A 25519-nucleotide genomic window follows, 5' to 3' on the forward strand; every position below is an offset into this window, starting at 1 on the left:
TAAGTTAAAATAATCTTTTTCAAACTAGAATAAACAAGAGGAAATTAGGCAGAAACGAATAGTGCTGCTCCCACTAGGAACCCAGGTTATCATCTACTCGCAGCCGCTACTGCATAGCTCGGCCTCGCCTAGGCTGACAACATAGGTCCACGGAAAAAGAAAAAGATCCTCAGAGCAACAATGCAGTTCACAGAGATGTATTGAAGTATAAAGCACAAATACAAGAGGTAATATTTTGACATGTTTTGCTCTGGCAACCTTATGTTTGAAGCTGAACTACACTGCATTTGAGCACCACAAATAAAAAATGCTATTCAATTCATTTTTAATATTCAAAGGAAACTCCCCCATTCATCCATGGTTCCATGCTTTTGAGAAATCACTTTGAAAAACACCCCCCTAGCATTTCTGGGCGTGGCCATATTGAGTACGGGCAGATGATTCATGTAGCATTTGCTTCCTGTAATCCATCTGCGCATAGCTCAAGCATGCCGGCAGAAAGGTGCGCTTAACAGAGAAAACCAATCCTCCCTTCTGAAGACTGATGGGTAGGGATGAGCTTTGAGTTCGAGTCGAACGTAAGTTTGACTCGAACATTGGGTGTTCGCCCATTCGCCGAACAGCGAAATTTATGGGGCATTCGCGGCAAATAATGCATGCATAGTGCACTGCAAGACTGTAGTGCATTGCTGTATGATGATTGGCCAAAGCATACACCTGACCTGCATGCTTTGGCCAATCACAGCAGGCTCCTCAGCGAGAGCCATAGTTGGCCAAAGGCAGGGTGCCCTTGGCCAATCATGGCTCAAGGGGACTAAATCCACGCCCCACACTATATAAGGCTGCTTACACAGCACCGTATAGTGTGTTATAGTGGATGGAGATAGAGAGATTGAGCTAGATTAGGCAGGTTAGTTAGTGGCAGTGTATTTGATTATATATATATATATATATATATATATATATATATATATATATATATATATATATATATATATATATAGACTACGCTGAATGCAGAGTATATATATATATATATATATATATATATATCTTAGTGAAAATGTGCGTAAAATGGACACAGGATTCTCAAAGAAGCAATTTGATAAGTTCCAGCAAAAGATCGGTGAGCAGAGAAAACTATGCTTTAAGTTTTCTCAGGATTATGTAAATCCGGATTGGGGTTGGAAACTTGAAGACTTCAAAAAGCATTGGGAGGGATGGAGTCTTCAGTCATGTGTCTGAGTTTTCCAGAAGCTCTGCAGGTTGTGTGTGTGTGTCCAGGTGCACACACCCGTTATAAGGCAGAGCTCAGCATTGCTCAGTGTGTGTGGGACAAGAGTCGGTGGTGGAGCAGTTGTTGCAGACAGGAGAGAGGTGTACTACTGGTTAAGAACTCAGGCAATATCCTTAAGATGTTACTCCATGTGGGAGAGGTTCCAGGTCGGTGGACTGAGAGAGTCAGGGAGACCATAGCTGAGACAACTGGAAGAGAGAGTCTTTTGGACCAGAGGGGACCGTGAGTATTGGAGAAGTGTGGAAGCCTGTGGTGTCAGTAGAGCCCCTTCCTAGAGGCCAGGAGTGGGCCTGTGCAGCAAGGAACTGCGCCCAAGGCTGAGCGAGCCTTAAGACCCAGGTGGATTGGCATTTTTCAGTTGTTATTTTTGGGAGAAGAACCCCTGTGTGGGAAACCAAATGCTTGTGTGAACTTTCATCTTTTTGTTACTTTCAATAAAAGTGGGCTACTACGCACTTAAACCTTAGTTCCTGTTGGCTGTGAACTCACTTAAAACGCATCTATCACTGAGCTAGACATCTCCCAAAGTCACAATATTATATATATATATATATATATATATATATATATATATATATAAAGTTTGTAGAATTCACCTCCGTAACATCTCTAAAATTCGCCCCTTTTTAATAAATGAAACCACCAAGCTCCTCATTCACTCCCTTGTTATCTCTCGCCTTGACTATTGCAACTCCCTTCTCATTGGCTTACCTCTCCATAGGCTATCCCCTCTTCAGTCTATCATGAATGCTGCTGCCAGACTTATCCACCTTACCAACCGCTCAGTGTCTGCCATCCCTCTCCTCCAATCCCTACACTGGCTCCCAATCACCCAGCGAATTAATTTCAAAATACTAACCACAACATACAAAGCCATTCACAACTCTGCCCCAAGCTACATCACTAATCTTGTCTCCAAATATCATCCAAATCGACCTCTCCGCTCCTCTCAAGACCTCCTGCTTTCAAGCTCTCTCATCTCCTCCTCCCATGCTCGTCTCCAGGATTTCTCCAGAGCCTCTCCCATCCTCTGGAACTCGCTACCTCCATCTATCCGGCTATCCCCTACTCTTGCTACCTTCAGGCGATCCCTGAAAACTCATCTCTTCAGGAAAGCCTATCACGTCTCCAACTAATCTCCTACCACTTCCACCAGCTCATTCCCCACAGTTACAACCTTTTGTACCACCTGCCCCACCCTATTAGATTGTAAGCTCTTCTGAGCAGGGCCCTGTTAATCCTCTTGTATTTTATTGTATTATAACTGTATTGTCTTCCTTTTATATTGTAAAGCGCTGCGTAAACTGTTGGCGCTATATAAATCCTGAATAATAATAATAATAATATATATATATATATATATATATATATATATATATATATATTCTACTAGTGTGTGTGTGTAAATAACCTTCTGCCTTTAGAACCCCTTTAAAGCGGGGGTTCACCCACACCGCCAAAAAAAAAAAAATATTAAAGCGGGGGTTCACCCACACCGCCAAAAAAAAAAAACATTAAAAGCCAGCAGCTACAAATACTGCAGCTGCTGACTTTTAATACATGGCCACTTACCTTTCCCAGGGTCCAGCGATGTCGGCAGGGGACGCCGAGAACCCGCTCGGTTCTCGGCAGCTGCCGCCGCCATCCTAGGTGAGGGAATCAGGAAGTGAAGCGTTGCGGCTTCACTTCCCGGTTCCCTACTGCGCATGCGCGAGTCGCGCTGCGCATCCCTAGTGGTCCCCGCTCTCTCCTGGGAGCTGTGTGTTCCCAGCAGACAGCGCGGTCGGGATGGGAAGAGGCATAGACTCCCATGGGAGTCTATGCCGGAAGTGGGTGCAAATACCTGTCTTAGACAGGTATCTGCACCCCCCTCCCCCCTGAAAGGTGCCAAATGTGACACCGGAGGGGGGGAGGGTTCCGAAAATCGGAAGTTCCATTTTTGTGTGGAACTCCGCTTTAAGTTCTCTTTGGTGCAAATAACACCAACATATTAACTGTTGTTTCCTGATGTATTTGTGCTTTATACTTTAACCGCTTGCCATCAACCCCATAGCAGTTTTAATGCTACAGGGCTGTAGCCGTGCGCCAGATCACACACACACACACACACACACACACACACATACACACATATATATATATATATATATATATATATATATATATATATATATATATAATGTGTGTAATCCCGCACTTCCCCCTGCAGCAGGCCACTCCTGCTGTAATAATTTACAGCAGGAGCCGATCTGCGGGTGCCGGGCACTCAGTGTCCTCCAGCACCTGCCGATCGTCGGTAAACTACACAAAACGGGGATCAGCCTATGTAAACAAGGTAGATCCTTGTTCTGACAGGGGGGAAGGGATGGATTCTATGTTGCTGCAAAGCAGGGACTAGAATATATGTCTTCCCCTAGTAAAAGCAGCGCACATAGTAAACAAAAACACTGGTTAGGCACACAGTTAACCATTTGATCGCCCTAGATGTTTAACCCCTTCCCAGCCAGTGTCATTAGTACAGTGACAGTGCATATTTGTAGCACAGATCACTGTATTAGTGTCACTGCTTCCCATAAAGTGTCAAAAGTGTCAGAATGTCCGCCGCAATATTGCTGTCTCGCTATAAGTCGCTGATCGCCGCCATTACTAGTATAAAATAAATAAAAGTGCCAGTATATTCCATAGTTTGTAGACACTATACCGTTTGCGTAAACCACTCAATATATGCTTATGCCCTGTAAACACGATCGGAATTTCTGTCAGAAAAACATTGGATGGTTTTCCCGACGGAATTCGCACAAGCTTGCCTTGCATACACACGGTCACACAAAAGTTCTCTGAACTTTCGACTGTCAAGAACGCGGTGACGTACAACACTACAACAAGCCGAGAAAATGAAGTTCAATGCTTCCGAGCATGCGTTGAATTGTTTCCGAGCATGCGTAGGAATTTTGCGCGTTGGAATTGCTATAGATGATCAGAATTTCTGATAGGAACTTTTTCCATCTGAAAAATAAAGAACCTGCTCTCAATCTTTTGCTGGCGGAAATTCCGCCAGCAAAAGTCCAATGGAGCATACACACGGTCGGAATTTCTGACCAAAAGCTCACATCGGACTTTTGCTGGCGGAATTTCCGATCGTGTGTACTGGGCATTAGGATTGGGATTTTTTTTTTATTTTTTAATATTGTTTTGTGTTTTTTCTTTTCATAATTGTCGGTCTTTTTTTGTTTATAGCACAAAAAATAAAAAACGCAGTGGTGATCAATACCACCAAAAGAAACCTCTATTTGTGGGAGAAAAATGACATCAATTTTATTTGTGTACGGTGTCAGTGAAAGTAACGCAAAAAATGGCTTGATTTATGATTCTAGTTAAAATAAACCCGCAGATGCAACCTGAGTAACAGAATCACAATACAATGGAAATCACATTATTTTCAATGATGCCTGTTTACAGCAGTGCAATGTGATTTTGGAAAAGGGTTGTGTGCTACTTTGGTGCGATTCCAACATGATTTAGTGTGAACCTAGGCTAAAGTGCCTGAGGCAGGCAACATTAACACAGTATCAAAGCTGTGTAAACTTGCAGCCATGCTTTTAAAGTGTGTCTAAACCCAAGATCAAAAAATGTATAATATTGCAGAGTACCAGTCCTTTAGATATGGTGGCTGCATTAGTTTTCTTTTTTAAGTCTTTTTTTCCTTTCAACTATTCCTAGTGATCCTGTCAATAACACAATGCCTGTCCCAGAATGACAAAGCTCATCCACTGTACTGTATCTATGGAGGAAAAGCACTGTCACACTAGACTTAGAAGGTATTGTATATTAAACAAACCAAAAGGAAGAAAATAAGATACGTTCATTGTTAGTGCTTACACGCACTTTAACACAATGCTACAAAGACCAATACTAGGGGGATTCAAAGAAAAAACTCTGCAAGTCATTAACGAATCTCAATATGTTTTTAGCAAGTTGGCATTATTAAATATTTCATCATCAGTGTGATATGTTTTTAGGTCTGTGCCCATATTGCACACTGCACTGCCAGATTCACAGGATTCTGATCTCTTACAATTCTTCCCAGCTGCTTGTCAGTTTATAGGTAAGTGTTACTATTTTTTGGATTGAAGAAATATACAGTATTTTATGGCAAAAGACTTGAGACTGGGGCGGAGGTTCACCTTCCTGCAAGACACCTACCCTAAACATACAGCCAGAGCTACAATGGCATGGTTTAGATCAAAGCATATTCATGTGTTAGAATAGCTCAGTCAAAGTCCAGACCTAAATCCAGTTGAGAATCTGTGGCAAGACTTGACAATTGCTGTTCATAGACACTCTCCATCCAATCTGACAGAGCTTGAGCTAATTTTTAAAGAAGAATGGGCAAATATTTCTCTCTCTAGATGTGCAAAGCTGGTAGAGACATCCCCAAAAGGCTTGCAGCTGTAATTGCAGTGAAAGGTGGTTCTACAAAGTGTTGACTCGGGGGGGGGCTGAATACAAATGCAGGCCACACTTTTCACATATTTATTTGTAAAACATTTTGAAAGCCATTTATCATTTTCCTTCCACTTCACAATTATGTGCCACTTTGTGTTGGTCTATCACATAAAATCCCAATAAAACACATTTATTTTTTTGTTTGTAACATGACAAAATGTGGAAAAGTTCAATGGGTATGAATACTTTGTCAAGGCACTGTATTTACAGGTGGGACTTAGATATGGTTATACTTTTCTGTATAACTTTTCATATCTGTACTTGTATGTGTATTGCTTAGCCCTCGAAGGAGCCACTGTGTGTACTGAATGGGTTGCCACTGCCCCTGCTCTGAAAATAGCCCCACAAACTCTGACACACCTGGCTAGGTAGGGAATATTGATTGCAGATATTGCAGATACCCATGCAGTACCCCAACAGCAAAAGAGATATGAAACAACAGCAATGATACAGCAAACAGTTAAACTATAACAAGAAATATATTGCAAATAAGTGAACATTAGAAAGAAATATACTGTAAAAGAAGCAATGGGTGTAGAGAGCAATTTCTCCTAAACACTATACTGAGGCAATTTTAACTAAGGAGAATTATGCCACTCTAATGCCCCGTACACACGGTCGGATTTTCTGACGGAAAATGTGTGATAGGACCTTGTTGTCGGAAATTCCAACCGTTTGTGGGCTCCATCACTCATTGTCCATCGGAATTTCCGACACACAAAGTTTGAGAGCAGGCTATAAAATTTTCCGACAACAAAATCCGTTGTCGGAAATTCCGATCGTGTGTACACGAATCCGACGCACAAAGTGCCACGCATGCTCAGAATAAATTAAGAGACGAAAGCTATTGGCTCCTGCCCCATTTATAGTCCCGACGTACGTGTTTTACGTCACAGCGTTTAGAACGTTCGGATTTTCCGACAACTGTGTGTGACCGTGTGTAAGCAAGACAAGTTTGAGTCAACATCCGTCGGAAAAAATCCATGGATTTTGTTGTCGGAATGTCCAATCAATGTCCGACCGTGTGTACAGGGCATACCAATTCAGCAGTCTGTAATATACTCTCTTCTGCTGGCCAACTCGTTGGGGTCCAACTGTTAAGTCAGAGTTCTTAGGATAATGCCCCTTTAAGTACTGATAAAGTCACTGGCTTTGTAATACTCCAGGACAACACTGTCCCTCTTTTGTCAAAGTGTAATGTGGATTTGGCCAGCAGCCTCTCACCAACTTCGTTAGTTAGTAGGTGGTCTCCCTCTGTATACTGGGTGAAACACAGCTGGTCTGTGTCTGCAGCATTCTTCCCTCTTGATCAGGCAGCAAGCTCTATCAGTCTCTATGATACTCTCTAATGCCCCAGAATGTCTGTCTCTGGGCCACTCTTCCACTCAGGTGCAGAGGTGAGTGGTCTGTTAGCATCCTGGTGTGCAGTCCTCTCAGAACAGCCTACAGATTCGCTCCTCAGCCTCAGAAAACAGCAGGTAACCATCTCTTCTTATTACCCCAATGGCTTGTGGGATTAACAGCTTACTCCTTCCATATCTCCAAGCCAGCTCAGGTTGTCAAAACTACACCTCCCACAATCCTAGCAGTCCAGATCCTGTGTGCCTTCCTAGTGGGTGGAGGGCAGGCGCAACACTGGCTATGCACAGCTCTTCAATAAAAGTCCCTTCCTGTAGTTGTGCCTGTGTAAAATTGGGGTTGTATGGGCTATGGGGGTACCTCATCCTTTATGATATTTTTAGAAGATAGGACTGATGTGACAGTACCAGTGAAGGGCATCGAAACAAAATGATGCCAAATAAGTTTATTACAAATTATTTAAAAGTTATTTTTCACGTAAAATTAATTCAGTTGTATGGCTCTAATCAATATGACCTCTAATCATTTTGAATGGTTATTATAAAATGTATAGATCTCTGTTTGATTAGATGGGAGTGCAACACATTAATTTTGACATACCGACCAATTAGGTGAGAAAACGTGCATAGAGGGCCACTTACATAAAGAGCCCTCAGTAAATGATGTGCCAAGTGTCATAGGAGAGCAATCTGAATGCTAGTATCTTCAGACAATAGGTAGATAGATAGATAGATATATATAGTAAAAGCGTTGAGATGACCATATGGTTCTATTCTGCAAAAAATACCAATAGACATAGAGTTGGTATGTTGTATTGGGGGATGAGGTAGATGCAGAGTCACTTACTGAGGGCTCTTTATGTAAGTGGCCCTCTATGCACGTTTTCTCACCTAATTGGTCGGTATGTCAAAATGAATGTGTTGCACTCCTACCTAATCAAAATGCAAATAATGTTGGTGCTCTTTTCTTCTTTTTCTTTCTTTTGAACGGGATCTCTGTTTTAAAGTCAAGAATGTAAGGTCCTGAGGAAGCAAAGATGTGAAACGCGTCAACCTCTTGACATTGTATTAACAAAGATCTATAAATTTATAAATAATAACCGTTCAAATGAATTGGAGGTCATATTGATTATAGCCATACAATTGAATTGATTTTACTTGAAAAATAATTTTGAAATAATTTGTAATAAACTTATTTGCCATTATTTTGTTTCGATGTCCTTCACTGGTACCGTTAAAGTCCGTCACATCAGTCCTATCTTCTAAAAAAGTGCCTGTGTAAAAGTCATCTCTGCTGTCAGAGACGGAATCCTTTTCCTGTGGGTGCTGCAGATTGGGCTACATATGTTACCATAAGTAAACCCTATTTGTCTTGCATAAGGAAGGTTAGGTAAATACTAAAGCATAGGAATTTAAATATGGATGAATGAATGTACTATATGAAACAGCAATTAACCCATCAAAGCAGCGCTATTTTCAGTCCTCAATGCTGACTGATAAAACAAAGTCTTTGTAAATGCAAGCAAAACACATGCAGGCAGGTAAATTCCAACAAAGACACAGCGGTAGGAGCTCGGTCTGGATTCCCTTATATGAATAGTAGATCTGATGGGTGCACCTTTCACCATCTATTGGGACACCTTGTGCTGCACACACACCATAGGGGTTCAAACTCACCGGAGCCAGGAGGTTAACAAGCCTTGGATCAAATCCTCTCTCTGTTTACTCCCGAAGTCCTCCAGGGTTGATGATCAGATAACAGCAACAATGTTCACATGTAAAAAAGAGACCCCGAATAGTCCAGTACCGTTTTGATTATTTATTATAAGTCACAAATCAGAGAAAAAAAAAAACGAATAAAGTAAATACACTGTAAAAATCAGTGGGCGCAGTTCCTTACAAAGGATAGCCTTCTAGCTTTCAGTTGGTTGGTAATAGTGGATAACTCAAACTGCTTCTCTCAAAGCACAAGGGTACTGGTTGCAGACTGGATGGATGTTACACACTCACAGCTGATCAGTCCTTCATTCCACTAGTATACAACTACAAGCTTGGAGCGCACTGCGTGTCAGCCAGGCACAGCTGATCCACACTTCCTCCCTCTCGTGTCTGAAGCTTCAGGCTAAAAGCACACTGCGTCCTCACGTGATAACGGTTGCCGTGGTATCGTGCTCTGACTAGTTTCGTCAGGAAGACTTTTTCAAAGAGCATGGGGTGTGTGCAGCACAAGGTGTCCCAATAGATGGTGAAAGGTGCACCCATCAGATCTACTATTCATATAAGGGAATCCAGACCGAGCTCCTACCGCTGTGTCTTTGTTGGAATTTACCTGCCTGCATGTGTTTTGCTTGCATTTACAAAGACTTTGTTTTATCAGTCAGCATTGAGGACTGAAAATAGCGCTGCTTTGATGGGTTAATTGCTGTTTCATATAGTACATTCATTCATCCATATTTATATTTCTATTTTTTATTAAGTGGCTGCTGAGAGATATCTCACTCAGAATATGGTGACATCAGGTTAAATCACTGCGGTTTATTACAATCATTATTTTCCATCTTCATATACCGAATATCCTTTAGCGCTGAGATAGGAGGATTGGAGTAGGGCGTATTGTCTCCTTTTTGTTTGTATAAAGCATAGGAATTGCCAAACAAGCTATGATGTCCTTTAAGGGCTCACTCACACTTATGTGCTGCTTTAGTGCAAGCATGTTAACGCACGTTGCCATGCATTTACTTGCATTGCATTAAGGCAAATTATTCAATGGCAACAAAATGCACCATAAAAGGTGCATGTAACAATTTTGAGAGTGTACCCCAACACATGTTAGTGTGTTACTGCTTGTTGCACTGCAGTGCACATCCAGCGGAAAGGTGCTTTGGGGTGCCATTCAACCCACTGCAGTGAAATACTGTCTCTGTCTTTGTTGGGGAGATTCCCCCCTTATGTACTGTCCTGGTAACACAAGAAGTAAGGATATGTGTTCAATGGGGACAAACACAGCAAAAAACCCTATCCTACTACTACTAAAATTGTGTATTGCAGTCTCTGTCCCATCTGAAGAGGTTCTCTTCAGCTCCTGTCTCCATGACACTTCAGGAAGGAAACATTTCTTTAGCGGAAACACAGCAAAAAAAATCAAAGCCAAAGGAGATTTGGCTGGAGTTCCTCTTTAAGAAGTAATCCGCTACCATTTCTTTATGGAAAATGTTTAGTCAAACAAACTTTGCCTGTCAAAGTGGAAATATAGTGTTTGCTGAGATAATGTTGCTTTATATGATAAGGAATTGCCACATTAATTTCTAACCTTTGGTCTTTCTATGAAATAAGGTGAGCTTGATAATATTCCAATAGCTATTTCATGCTGTTTAAAGAGAAGTCATAGTTACATAGTAGGTGAGGTTGAAAAAAGACACAAGTCCATCAAGTCCAACCCATGAGTCAAATCAGCCTATTTTTTTACAAGGTGGTTGTAATTGTACAGAACAAATCAATGCATTTTTATCCATCCCATACTTTGTGATAGCATTACATCAGTGTTGTTAAAAAGAAGTACCATAACTATGATATTGGTTGTGTGACTGTGATAGGTGGATGCGATATAGACATTCAAAACATTATAAAATTATAGTACATTTCAAACATTTCTGCTCACAGATGTTTCTCTGCGAACAGAAAAAAAAACATGACTTCAAGCTGAGTTCCAACCATTTCTGTGTTTTTTAAAAGTCAGCAGCTACAAAAAGTGTAGCTGCTGACTTTTAATAAACACACACTCACCTGTCCCACAATCCAGCGTTGTGGCCTCACGAACCCCCCCCCCCCCCCCCCCGATATTCTCCCTCTCCCTGGCGCCGGCATTACAAATGTGGGCACCCGGCTGTGACAGCTTGAGGCTTTACAGTCAGGTGCGTGCTGCGCATGCGCGAGTCGCACTGCACCTCCTTAATGACCGGGCAATCTTCCGGACCTGTGACGTGTCACAGAAGATTGCAGGGAGGGAGGGGGAGAGGAGAACTTCTGCTTGGATCGCCTAGGTGGCCCAAGCAGAAATGGGAGCGGGTACCTGTCAAAACTAGGTACCTGCTCCCCCCCCCACCCACAATAATGACATGCCAAATGTGGCATAGGACGAGGGAGGAATGCTTAAAGCGAAATTTCTCCTTTTGGGTGGAGCTCCGCTTTCAGTTACCAGGTTCTTGTGGCAACTAGTATTTTGTGTGCCCCTGTTCTCTCTAAAATCTAGTTTGTTTAGGCCCTGTACACACTAGGCATGTGGCCCTAGTGCATGAGGCTCCAGTGATTAGGTGTGGGCAAAGGGCACAGGTGCAGCGTCCAGCTCCACTGCTGACAGCCTGTCAAACTCTATGAAAGTCAGACAGCTACTGCGGCTAAACAGGGCTGGATGGTTCACCTAGCAGTACTTACGTTTAGGGCATAGATGTGCCCAGGGCTGAATGCCTGGAGCGCTGACTACTCTGCAGAATGCCTGTGCCCACAACTAAATGCTACAGCCTCGATGAACCAGGGCTAAATGCCCAGCATGAATGGGGCCTTACATATAATGATGATGTTATATAAATAACAAATAATGTAAATACTTGCAATATTATGATTTTATTGACTGAAGTCTACCTATTACTTTTCTAGATTCTTACATGGCTCCAAATTGTGCTGTTCTTGTTTCCTCTACGTTGGGCATCAGTCGAAGCAGTACTGTGGTCATAGCATATCTTATGCATGCCAGAAAATCAACGCTGCAGGTAACATGGGTATTATTGTTGAATTGGTCCTCTGGAGAGTCAGGGTATGCAGGATCCTTGTGTTACTCTGTGTTCTGTTTACTTTCAGCATCATTTGTTGTAGGGAGAACTTGACAGGATCACTGAACTCTGGGAAAAGTGCTTAGGGCAACAGGGATCAGTTGTGAGATAAGTCACAAGGCTGGGGTTAATGAGCCTGGTACTAAAGTTCTCTAAACACAATCTACCCTGCTACAGCAAGTCTTCAGCCACTGTAATCTGTCACCCATAGTTTCAGTCCCTGCCCAGTTTTGAGTGATCAAATGACCAATAATACTTTCTATCAGCACTTTCATGGTTTCAGTCAAAGTGGGTATAATTCTCAGATATGAAATATGAACAAAGCATATCCCTCTATAGTGTGTACGTGTCTCAATTAAGAACACTAAGTGTCAGTTCTGTTTGCTGCTTCATTCTCTTCTATGGAGTCACTTCTGATCAGTTTTCCTGACACCAAGAGAAAAATGATGACAGGGGAGGGAGTTCCAGCTGATTGACAGCCTCAGCTCTGTTCCTGTGTGCTGTGTTAAGGGAGGCGTGCCCCTTCCCTCCAATCAGCCCTCAGAGCCCTCCTCACTTAGCTCTGCAGAGTGTAACTTCAGCTCTCCACCCCCTTTTTTCTGACAGCTTGGGCAAGCTTATATAGTATATTCTAGACTTTGAACGGATGTAGATTAACAGGTACAACTTATGTAGGAGGATTTGTTCCACCTGTGTGTATCAACTGAGACCAGTCACTTCACTGACTCTATGTAAGGGTTTACAACCACTTCAAAATAGTTTTAAACCTTTAGGATTTTTTTAGTTTAACACATTGAGCACAATACATAAACATTTCCTGGTAAACTACCTGGTTTACTTCAGCACTTGCAGGTTACAACTTCAGTGCTGGCAGCTGCTTTCTCAGTGCTGCTTTTCTGAACTTCTGGTCTTCACGGAAAATAGTTCACAGTGGTTAATGCAGTCTGGGGTCAATCTGCTAGCTTAGAGAAGGGAGGAGCAGTAGATGCAATCTAGGCTAAAGGGGCTGTACGTTTTTTATTGATGCACACAGTTTATGGAGACACCACTTTAGTCCCTGTATACAAAAGTGGTTTTATAGGATGCTGCAAGGGAAAGGAGCCATTCTGAAACAGGAAAGCTAGGGCAGTAGTTATGGCACCATAGGCAGTGATTAAAAGAAAAGCTGCATACTCAGTAGGTAAGGAAATGAGGGTTTAATATTACTTTAATCAGTCTTAAACATTTGGATACTCAAAACTTGGATACAAATGAAGCTCTGGGTGACAGATTTTATGCTGTTAAAAACTGATGAAGAGTTACAACATTGCCAACTGCCTTGAGTGTGGTCAGTTATAAAGGGCTGTGTACTGTTGGCACTATCTATCTATTGATCTATCTGTATATTACATAGTTACATAGTTACATAGTAGGTGAGGTTGAAAAAAGACACAAGTCCATCAAGTCCAACCTATGTGTGTGATTATGTGTCAGTATTACATTACATATCCCTGTATATTGCGGTCATTCAGGTGATTATCTAATAGTTTCTTGAAGCTATCAATGCTCCCCGCTGAGACCACCGCCTGTGGAAGGGAATTCCACATCCTTGCCGCTCTTACAGTAAAGAACGCTCTACGTAGTTTAAGGTTAAACCTCTTTTCTTCTAATTGTAATGAGTGGCCACGAGTCTTATTAAACTCTCTTCTGCGAAAAAGTTTTATCCCTATTGTGGGGTCACCAGTACAGTATTTGTAAATTGAAATCATATCCCCTCTCAAGCGTCTCTTCTCCAGAGAGAATAAGTTCAGTGCTCGCAACCTTTCCTCATAACTAAGATCCTCCAGACCCTTTATTAGCTTTGTTGCCCTTCTTTGTACTCGCTCCATTTCCAGTACGTCCCTCCTGAGGACTGGTGCCCAGAACTGGACAGCATACTCCAGATGCGGCCGGACCAGAGTCTTGTAGAGCGGGAGAATTATTGTTTTATCTCTGCAGTTGATCCCCCTTTTAATGCATGCCAATATTCTGTTTGCTTTATTAGCAGCAGCTTGGCATTGCATGCCATTGCTGAGCCTATCATCCACTAGGACCCCCAAGTCCTTTTCCATCCTAGATTCCCCCAGAGGTTCTCCCCCCAGTGTATAGATTGCATTCATATTTTTGCCACCCAAATGCATTATTTTACATTTTTCTACATTGAACCTCATTTGCCATGTAGTCGCCCACCCCATTAATTTGTTCAGGTCTTTTTGCAAGATTTCCACATCCTGCGGAGAAGTTATTGCCCTGCTTAGCTTAGTATCGTCTGCAAATACAGAGATGGAACTGTTTATCCCATCCTCCAGATCGTTTATGAACAAATTAAATAGGATTGGTCCCAGCACAGAACCCTGGGGAACCCCACTACCCACCCCTGACCATTCTGAGTACTCCCCATTTATCACCATCCTCTGAACACGCCCTTGTAGCCAGTTTTCAATCCATGTACTCACCCTATGGTCCATGCCAACGCACCTTATTTTGTACAGTAAACGTTTATGGGGAACTGTGTCAAATGCTTTTGCAAAATCCAGATACACCACGTCTACGGGCCTTCCTTTATCTAGATGGCAACTCACCTCCTCATAGAAGGTTAATAGATTGGTTTGGCAAGAACGATTCTTCATGAATCCATGCTGATTACTGCTAATGATATCATTCTTATTACTAAAATCTTGTATATAGTCCCTTATCATCCCCTCCAAGAGTTTACATACTATTGATGTTAGGCTAACTGGTCTGTAATTCCCAGGGATGTTTTTTGGGCCCTTTTTAAATATTGGTGCTACATTGGCTTTTCTCCAATCAGCTGGTACCATTCCAGTCAATAGACTGTCTGTAAAAATTAGGAACAACGGTCTGGCAATCACCTGACTGAGTTCCCTAAGTACCCTCGGATGCAAGCCATCTGGTCCCGGTGATTTATTAATGTTAAGTTTCTCAAGTCTAATTTTAATTCCGTCCTCTGTTAACCATGTAGGTGCTTCCTGTGTTGTGTCATGAGGATAAACACTGCAGTTTTGGTTACTGAAGCCCCCCCGATTCACTCGTGAAGACTGAGGAGAAGAATAAATTCAATACCTCTGCCATCTCCCCATCCTTTGTAACCAGATGTCCTTCCTCATTCTTTATGGGGCCAATATGGTCTGTCCTCCCTTTTTTACTGTTAACATACTTAAAGAATTTCTTGGGATTTTTTTTGCTCTCCTCCGCTATGTGTCTTTCATGTTCTATCTTAGCCATCCTAATTGCACCCTTACATTTCTTATTGCATTCTTTATAAATTCTGAATGCTGTGGATGATCCCTCAACCTTGTATTTTTTGAAGGCCTTCTCCTTTGCTTTTATATGCATTTTTACATTGGAGTTAAGCCATCCAGGATGTTTGTTCGCTCTTTTAAATTTATTACCCAATGGGATACATTGGCTAATGCCCTTATTTAATATGCTCTTAAAGCAAACCCATCTCTCCTCTGTATTCTTTGTTCCTAATATTTTATCCCAATTTATGCCTTTTAGCAAGGTTTGTAGTTTAGGGAAGTTGGCTCTTTTGAAATTCAGTGTCTTTGTGTTCCCTTCATGTCTCCTATTTGTGTGATTTATACTGAAACTAATTGACCTGTGATCGCTGTTACCTAAATTGCCCCGTATTTCCACATCTGTTATCAGGTCTGTATTGTTGGTAATCAGTAGATCCAGTAATGTTTTATTTCTAGTTGGTGCGTCTACCATCTGACCCATAAAATTGTCCTGCAAGACATTAAGGAACTGGCGAGCCTTAAATGAATGCGCGGTTCCCTCCGCCCAGTCTATGTCTGGATAATTAAAATCCCCCATTATGATAACACTTCCCATCCTTGCTGCTAATCCAATTTGTGATAGGAGATCCGTCTCCACTTCCTCCCTCAGGTTAGGGGGCCTATAGCATACTCCCAGTATTATTTTCCCCTTAGCTTCATCCCTTTGGAGCTCTACCCATAAAGATTCCACCTCCTCCCTAGCCCCCTCAGTGATGTCATCTCTCACATTCACTTGTACATTATTCTTGATATATAGGCATACCCCTCCCCCTTTTTTACCCTCTCTATCCTTGCGGTATAGGGTATACCCTTGAATGTTTGCCAGCCAATCATGAGAGCTGTTGAACCAGGTCTCTGAAATTCCCACAAAATCCAAATCCTCCTTGTACAACAGTATCTCTAGTTCACCCATCTTGTCCGCCAGGCTCCTGGCATTGGTGAACATGCCACATAGTTTAGACCGGTCGCATATTGTCCTCGTATTGGGTGTTTCAAGATTGCAACTTGGACTTGCTACTATACTCACCGTGTGTTTTTGTGCTTTGGTTAACCTACCACTAATGCCCCCAATACTACCCTCTGGAATATCTTCCGCGCTGGCTATCACTGTCTCTGGACCCTCCCCCCCATCGCCTAGTTTAAAAACCCCTCTAACTTTTTGGCCATCTTCCTTCCCAGCAGATCTGCACCCTCCTCATTTAGGTGCAGTCCGTCCCTTCTATAGTACCGGTTACCGACTGAGAAGTCGGCCCAGTCCTCCAGGAACCCAAACCCCTCCTTACTACACCAGCTCTTCAGCCACTTGTTTACTTCCCTAATCTCCCTCTGCCTCTCTGGTGTGGCTCGATGTACCGGTAGTATTCCTGAGAACACTACCTTGGAGGTCCTTTTCCTCAATTTAGCTCCTAAGTCCCTAAAATCGTTCTTTAGGACACTCCATCTGCCTCTGACTTTGTCATTGGTGCCAACGTGCACCATGACAGCCGGGTCTTCCCCAGCCCCTCCCAGTAATCTGTCCACAAGATCCGTGATGTGCCGAACCCGAGCGCCCGGTAGACAACATACTGTTCGGCGCTTCAGGTCTTGGTTACAGATTGCCCTTTCTGTCCTTCTAAGAATTGAGTCCCCTACCACCAGAATCTGTCTTTCCTTTCCCTTTGCTGCCCCCCCACTCTTACTGGAGGAGTTCTTCCCCTGGCAGCTAGGAGAGTCCCTCATCTCCAGCAGTGCTGGTCCCTGACTGGTTACACCAATGTCACTCAATGGAGCGTACTTATTGGGATGCTCCAGTCCTGGATCGGCCTCCCTGGCACTTCCCCCTCTACCCCTCCTAACTGTCACCCATCTACTCTTTGCTAGTGCCTGCACCTCTTTGTCTCCACCCGCCTCTGTGCTGGCCCCTGCCGGCACCTGCCGTGTACATTCCTGGCTCACCTTTAGTATGGAGGGACTTCTCAGTGCTGACAGTTGCTTCCCCAGATTCAGAACCTGGGCTTCCAGGGAAACAATGTGCTTACATTTTGCACAGCAGTATTCGCCCTCGATCGGATGATCAAGGAACGCATACATGCAGCAAGATGTACAAAGAGTCGCCTCTCCACACCCGCCGGGCATCGTACCTATTAAATTTAGTGAGGATTTGGGGATTTTACCCTGTCCAAATTACCTAACAACTAGCTTCCTGGCACTAATACTCAAGACAATACACAGGTACACGACAAGACAATACACAGGTACACAATACACAAGTACTAACGATCCACACACACTACTCAGACAACACTCAGATACTCACACTACACAGGTACTATGACCCCTGTTATAACCTCCTGTTTTAAACTCTTTTTTTTAACTCCCACTTAATCCAGCTCCACTTACACCAAGCTCCACAGCTTCAAACTGAGCACGCTCAAACTGAGTCCTACAACAAGTTAAATAGGCACCTGGGAGCAATTAACCACACCCCTTAATTGATAGACTGATGAAACAAAAAAAAAAAAAAAAAAAAAGCTATTTAAAAAGTGACAGCAAAAGGCAAATTAAAAACTAAAAGGAAAAGTCCCCAAAATGCAACCCAGCAAACACCAACAGACAGCAGCAATACACACACCAACAGACAGCAGCAATACACACACCAACAGACAGCAAGACTTGTATACTCTAACACTTGTTTTTAACTCCCACTTAATCCAGCTCCACTTACACCAAGCTCCACAGCTTCAAACTGAGCACGCTCAGAGTCCTACAACAAGTTAAATAGGCACCTGGGAGCAATTAACCACACCCCTTAATTGATAGACTGATGAAACAAAAAAAAAAAAAAAAACAATAAAGAATAAAAAAATATTATTGTAAAAAATAAAAATTGTAAAAAAAAAAAAAAAACCACACACACATACAACGTTCACCCCCCCCCCCCCCCCCAAAAAAAAAATAGCAAAAAAAAACCTGTCACGTGACATTAAAAAAAAAGTATCGGTAATCGGTATCGGCGAGTACTTGAAAAAAAGTATCGGTACTTGTACTCGGTCCTAAAAAGTGGTATCGGGACAACCCTAGCAGCAATACACACACCAACAGACAGCAAGACTTGTATACTCTAACACTTGTTTTTAACTCCCACTTAATCCAGCTCCACTTACACCAAGCTCCACAGCTTCAAACTGAGCACGCTCAAACTGAGTCCTACAACAAGTTAAATAGGCACCTGGGAGCAATTAACCACACCCCTTAATTGATAGACTGATGAAACAAAAAAAAAAAAAAAAAGCTATTTAAAAAGTGACAGCAAAAGGCAAATTAAAAACTAAAAGGAAAAGTCCCCAAAATGCAACCCAGCAAACACCAACAGACAGCAGCAATACACACACCAACAGACAGCAGCAATACACACACCAACAGACAGCAGCAATACACACACCAACAGACAGCAGCAATACACACACCAACAGACAGCAAGACTTGTATACTCTTATGCCGCGTACACACGGTCAGACTTTTCGTCTACAAAAGTCCGACAGCCTGTCCGACAGACTTCCGGCGGACTTTCGGCGGACTTGCAGCAGACTTTCTAACGAACGGACTTGCCTACACACGACCACACAAAAGTCCGGCGGATTCGTACGTGATGACGTACACCGGACTAAAATAAGGAAGTTCATAGCCAGTAGCCAATAGCTGCCCTAGCATGGGTTTTTGTCCGTCGGACTAGCACACAGACGAGCGGATTTCGGGGTCCGTCGTAGTTACGACGTAAAGATTTGAAGCATGTTTCAAATCTAAAGTCCGTCGGATTTGAGGCTGAAAAAGTCTGCTGAAAGTCCGGAGAAGCCCACACACGATCGGATTACCAGCCAGCTTTAGTCCGTCAGCGTCCGTTGGACTTTTGTAGACGAAAAGTCCGACCGTGTGTACGCGGCATAACACTTGTTTTTAACTCCCACTTAATCCAGCTCCACTTACACCAAGCTCCACAGCTTCAAACTGAGTCCTACAACAAGTTAAATAGGCACCTGGGAGCAATTAACCACACCCCTTAATTGATAGACTGATGAAACAAAAAAAAAAAAAAAAAAGCTATTTAAAAAGTGACAGCAAAAGGCAAATTAAAAACTAAAAGGAAAAGTCCCCAAAATGCAACCCAGCAAACACCAACAGACAACAGCAATACACACACCAACAGACAGCAGCAATACACACACCAACAGACAGCAAGACTTGTATACTCTAACACTTGTTTTTAACTCCCACTTAATCCAGCTCCACTTACACCAAGCTCCACAGCTTCAAACTGAGCTAATTTTAGGTGCCCCTATGCACAGAAGCCCCACTGCTTCATTTAGGGTTGCCACCTCATCCCTTTAACGAACACATATGAATTACACAGGTTCTGAGGCTAATTTAATGCAGATAAGGCAGCAACTGAGTTTAATTACCACCTTAATCAGCCACAGAACCTATGTAATTCATATGTGTTCGGGTTTAAAGGGATGAGGTGGAAACCCTAGCTTCATTCCCTATCTGAGCTCTGAAATTTTAGTCTCTAGCAGTAAAGTAATTCTAATGCCGCGTACACACGGTCGGACTTTTCGTCTACAAAAGTCCGACAGCCTGTCCGACAGACTTCCGACGTACCTTCGGCGGACTTGCGGCAGACTTTCTTACGAACGGACTTGCCTACACACGACCACACAAAAGTCCGACGGATTCGTACGTGATGACGTACACCGGACTAAAATAAGGAAGTTCATAGCCAGTAGCCAATAGCTGCCCTAGCATGGGTTTTTGTCCGTCGGACTAGCACACAGACGAGCGGATTTCGGGGTCCGTCGTACTTACGACGTAAAGATTTGAAGCATGTTTCAAATCTAAAGTCCGTCGGATTTGAGGCTAAAAAAGTCCGTTGAAAGTCCGGAGAAGCCCACACACGATCGGATTACCAGCCAGCTTTAGTCCGTCAGCGTCCGTTGGACTTTTGTAGACGAAAAGTCCGACCGTGTGTACGCGGCATAAAGCTCTCCAATCCATCACAGTGGCAAATGTTAGTAGAGGAGGTCATGATGATGTTGAGTCACACATGATGGCATTAATATGACTACTTGCTTCCTAGTAAGAATGTAAAAATGGATACAAGTAAGTACCTATTTGTTTAAAAAGAAGAGTTCCAAAAAGTAGAAAGTGGCTGCACACAAAATGGACAAATGTCTAACAGTCAGTGTTTCTGTAAGATACTGACACCTATTGGCTGCTTTTGTTTAAAGCATCTCCTAGATGCAAAATCTTTTTTTTTTTTTTTTTTTTTTCTTTTTTTCTTTTTTTTATTAGCCAGTCTGCTTTAAAAAAAACAACAAACAAACAAATGTATTCCTCCATTCATACATTGGAGGTGGATTAAGGAATCTTATATGCTGCACAATTGTATTATAACAACAGGGACTCCTCCGCTGTCAGACTACACTGATCAGTGTTGCAGCTGATTGCAGTGCTGATCAAATGAAACATTTTAAACATTCCTATTCGAGAGAAGCCGATCATTAAAATGAATTTCAATCCATCTATGGCCAACTTTAGATTTTCAAATTATTAGCGTTACTTTTATTATCACGGGCTACTGGTTTTGTCTGAAAATAAGTACATAGCTTTTGCTAAGGTGCTACTGGAATGTTGGTGAATGGTTTAAAGAAGAGCAGAGTGACAGACCAAGAGGGAGCAGTAGAACTGTATATTTTGCTGGAAAATAAAGGCTTTGAGGCTGACTTACTTAAAGCGGAGATCCACCCACAAAATTAACTTTACATTAATTAACTGGAAAAAACATCAGAAAGAACATTCGCAAAAAAAAATTTTTTTTTTACATACCTGTTCAGGGCTGTTGCTATGGGGCCTCTTGTAATCTGCCCCCTTCCTCTGCACAGCGCCTGACGTCACTTCCCTCGGCACCTGTGTTCGCTAGTGCTCCTGGCATATGTGTGTCAGCATTTCCCAGAGTCACTGGGCAGCGCCGAGTGCTAGAATCCCTGTATTTGACAGGCTTATCATGGTTGCCATCACAACGGGGCGGGCACTTCCGACGACGACGCCTGTTGTGATGGCAACCTGAGAAATTTTCTGTGCTGCTAAATTAGCTTACTGCGCATGCGCGAGAACGGGCGGTGCATGCTGGTTGTTCAGCAGCACCAAAACCTGGAAGTTTATGCCTGTGGGTTTCGCCTGCCCACAAGCAAGATGGGAACGCCCAATCATAAGGAATATAAGGTGAGTTTTTTTATTTAAACAGTGACTAAAAAAAAAATGAAATCTGTGGTTGGAACTCCGCTTTAAAGGAGAAGTACAGCTAAAGCTCATTTGGTTGTACTTCTCCTGTGGATCACAGGATTACAGTTCATTCTGCACTCCTGTAACCTGTTTTCAGCAGACAGTGGGCTAAAGTCCCACAGAGCCGGTCCAAGCTCTGGAAAGATCGTGACCATATGGTCAAAACCTGTCCACATGCCTGGACCAGCACCAGGCTCAGCCTGTCAGTGATGCCGCTCCTGCCCCCTCCACAGCCCAGTGCTCCAGTGACCGTGGGGGGGGTGGGGGTGGGGGGGGCAGAGCAGAGAGCCGGTGACTGACCTGTGAGTGCTGTTTTTCCAGCTGTCACACTTCCTGAGTCCAAAGAGAATCCGAGGCATGGCACTAACATTACACACAGCTATGGACTCATTTTGCTTTATCATACTGTCAAATGACATTCCATGAACCTTTTTTTTTTATTATTTTAAATACACATGCAGATTGTATTAAGTCTTCGTACCAAGTGCAAACTGGATTATCTTTGGTTGATTTACCACAATGAAGACACTTAATGCTGTTTTTCTTTTCAGGAGGCTTGGAACCATGTTCATAAATGCAAAAACAACATGAGACCAAACAGAGGATTTGTGCAGCAGCTCTCAGAATGGGAAAAGACAATTTTGGGACAGCAGTTCACAGATATAGCAGATCCAAAGTTTTAATGGCATTCATGTTATTTAAAATCATGAACAACTCTAGTCATTTAGTTACTGTAGTATATTATTTAACATGAGATTTCAACCACCAGACATCCACATTTTAAAAACACATGTAGAAAAAATGCATGTGCTTCCTGAAAGAGGAACTGCAGTCTGCTCACATAATTTGTAATAAAAACATCTTTGACATTCTGAAGCTTCCCTCCAACCACTTTGCATATTATTTTATATATACTGTGATTCTGTACTTGCCAAATATGCTGCATTAATCTCCCTCCACTAAGTCTGGCTGCAGCCATTTTAACTGAGGGCAGCTGAAGCTGCTGTCTGTTCACTTCCTGGATTTACACAGACACACAGAGGCACACCTCCAGCCTGCAGCTCTGATGGGCCCTCTTATGACTCATCCCCCCTCCCTTCCTGGACAACTCTCACAAGAGTGAGAGAGAGCTGTGCATGATGTCATAAGCCTAGCCTTTTTACCAGACAAGAAACAGGAATTGGGATCTATTTATCTATCTATCTATCTATCTATCTATCTATCTATCTATCTATCTATCTATATTGGCGGTGCACCAAAGTTTCGACCGAAAGAAAAAAAATGCTGAAAGGGGGGCGGGGTCCGCCCCGAGTGCCGCCCATTGCACCCCAGTCCTCCACTCCCTCCTCCCTCTCACAGAGCAGCGATCTCCGTGTGTCACAGAGCTGAATTGCATGGGCCGTAGTTACAATGTCCCGCCTCTTTTGATAGACAGCACACTGATCCAATGGCGGGACATTGAATCAGTGTGACGTGATCACAGGAGGCGGGACATTGTTACTGCAGCCCGGGCAATTCAATTCCAGCTCTGTGACACACGGAGATCGCCGCTCTGATCCAGGCACAGGTAGGCTGTATCTGATGGGCATTGGTGAGGCTGCATCTGATGGGCACTGGCAGGCTGCATCTGACAGGCACTGGTGAGGCTGCATCTGATGGGCACAGGTAGGCTGCATCTGACGGGCACTGGTGAGGCTGCATCTGATGGGCACAGGGAGGCTGCATCTGATGGGCACAGGCAGGATGCATCTGATGGGCACAGACAGGATGCATCTGATGGGCTCAGGCACGCTGCATCTGATGGGCTCAGGCAGGCTGCATCTGATGGGCACAGGCAGGCTGCATCTGATGGGCACAGGCAGGCTGCATCTGATGGGCTCAGGCAGGCTGCATCTGGTGGGCTCAGGCAGGCTGCATCTGATGGGCTCAGGCAGGCTGCATCTGATGGGCACAGGCAGGCTGCATCTGATGGGCACAGGCAGGCTGCATCTGATGGGCTCAGGCAGGCTGCATCTGATGGGCACAGGCAGGATGCATCTGATGGGCTCAGGCAGGCTGCATCTGATGGGCTCAGGCAGACTGCATCTGATGGGCACAGGCAGGCTGCATCTGATGGGCACAGGCAGGCTGCATCTGATGGGCTCAGGCAGGCTGCATCTGATGGGCTCAGGCAGGCTGCATCTGATGGGCTCAGGCAGGCTGCATCTGATGGGCACAGGCAGGCTGCATCTGATGGGCACAGGCAGGCTGTATCTCCATCTGACCCTCTCCGGCAAGAGTCCGGCTCAGGGACAAGCAGGAACAGGGCATCACACCAATATGAGCTTTATCTCCATAACAGAAAAGAGAGGGGGTGTCAACCCTTATATGAAGTGTACCTAGTGATAACATAATAGGTAAGTGCCGCCAGGCAGCAAGATCAAGATAAGCGTATGTATATCTACCTGACACACACTGACCTACCTGACCCACACTGACTTACCTGACATACACTGACCTACCTGACATACACTGACCTTCCTGACCCACACTGACATACACTGACCTACCTGACCCACACTGACACACAATGACTTACCTGACATACACTGACCTACCTGACCCACACTGACACGCACTGACCTACCTGACACACACTGACTTACCTGACACACACTGACCTACCTGACATACACTGACCCACACTGACACGCACTGACATACACTGACCTACCTGACCCACACTGACATATACTGACCTACACTGACCTATCTGACATACACTGACCTACCTGACATACACTGACCTGACATACTCTGACCCACACTGACATGCACTGACACACACTGACATATACTGACCTACCTGACACGCATTGACCTACCTGACACACACTGACATACACTGACCTACTTGACCAGACTTCAGGTGACCTCCTCCTGCAGCTCAGCCATAGTGTGTGGGACGCCCATCACAGTAGACAGCAGGCAGGCAGAGCCAGAAAAAGGAGAGGAGAGGCGCCCACCCGAGCGCCGAGTGGGGATCTTCTCATAGTGACGCGGCCGCATTGTAATTCCCGCCTTCTGGAGCCTGCAGCACCTATGATGGATGTCACACGTCCCGCGGTCCCGGCATTGGACCAATGGAACGTCCATCATCCAGGCGCTGCGGGCTCCAGAAGGCGGGACCTGCTATGTCACTCGACCGCGCTCGGAATCAGATCGCTCCCCGCTCGGGCTAGGCACTAATATTAGAGTTGTGAACCTGAGAACTGGGGCTTTTTGGGGGCCCACTCAGGGCTCCAGCCTCCCTCCCGACGCCACTTGCAGCCAGTATCCTCCTCTTCTTGGGTCCCCCGCTGGCGCTTCTGGCCCCTACCTCCTGCCAAGTGCCCCAAAGCAAGCAGCTTGCTTTTGGGGTACCCAAGCAGGCTTGCTCCTGGGACGCGACTCTGTGTGCCCAATCACACACAGAGCTGCAGCTCAGCCCTGCCCCCTCCCTGATGGGCTCACTGGCTGCGATTGACAGCAGCGGGAGCCAATGAGCAGAGTCTCCAGAGAGTCGAGGGTCTTATGCACATTGCTGGAATGAGATGGGCTTAGGTAAGTATTAGGGGGAGGCTGCTGCACAGAGAAGGTTTTTTTTTTTTTAACCTTCATGCATAGTGAATGCATGAGGATAAAAAACCTTGAGCCTTTAGAGCCACTTAAACCTATTTCCTCTGAGCTCAGGTCATCCTGCACCCACCCCAACTTGTGACTGGACAGTTAAAGAAAAAGCAGCACATGAGTTTATCTCTCTGTCACTCTGCTTTCTCCTCCTATCAGCATGCTTCTTGTCAGCACATAAACTGATTGGCTCCTTGTACTGACTCTTCCTCCCACACTCCAGCTTTGTTGTACAGGGACTGCAAGAGG

The 25519-nt window shown here is 44.0% G+C and overlaps 1 protein-coding gene across 3 annotated transcripts in view; it reads left to right on the forward strand.

The window, feature by feature from the left end:
• Positions 1–22474, forward strand: part of STYXL1 (serine/threonine/tyrosine interacting like 1) — a 43492-nt gene extending 21018 nt beyond the window's left edge. For 2 of the 3 annotated variants that reach the window (XM_073615207.1, XM_073615205.1), the window contains exons 7-9: positions 5317–5402; positions 11815–11927; positions 22174–22474. In XM_073615207.1, coding sequence (XP_073471308.1) covers positions 5317–5402; positions 11815–11927; positions 22174–22305 — 331 coding nt within the window. In that variant the 3' untranslated portion in view covers positions 22306–22474. The remainder of the gene's footprint in view (positions 1–5316; positions 5403–11814; positions 11928–22173) is intronic. The other variant, XM_073615206.1, reaches the window with a different exon arrangement.
• Positions 22475–25519: the final 3045 nt, after the last annotated feature.

This window comes from Aquarana catesbeiana, linkage group LG02, assembly GCF_042186555.1.
Source record: "Aquarana catesbeiana isolate 2022-GZ linkage group LG02, ASM4218655v1, whole genome shotgun sequence".
Taxonomy (NCBI): Eukaryota; Metazoa; Chordata; class Amphibia; order Anura; family Ranidae; genus Aquarana; species Aquarana catesbeiana.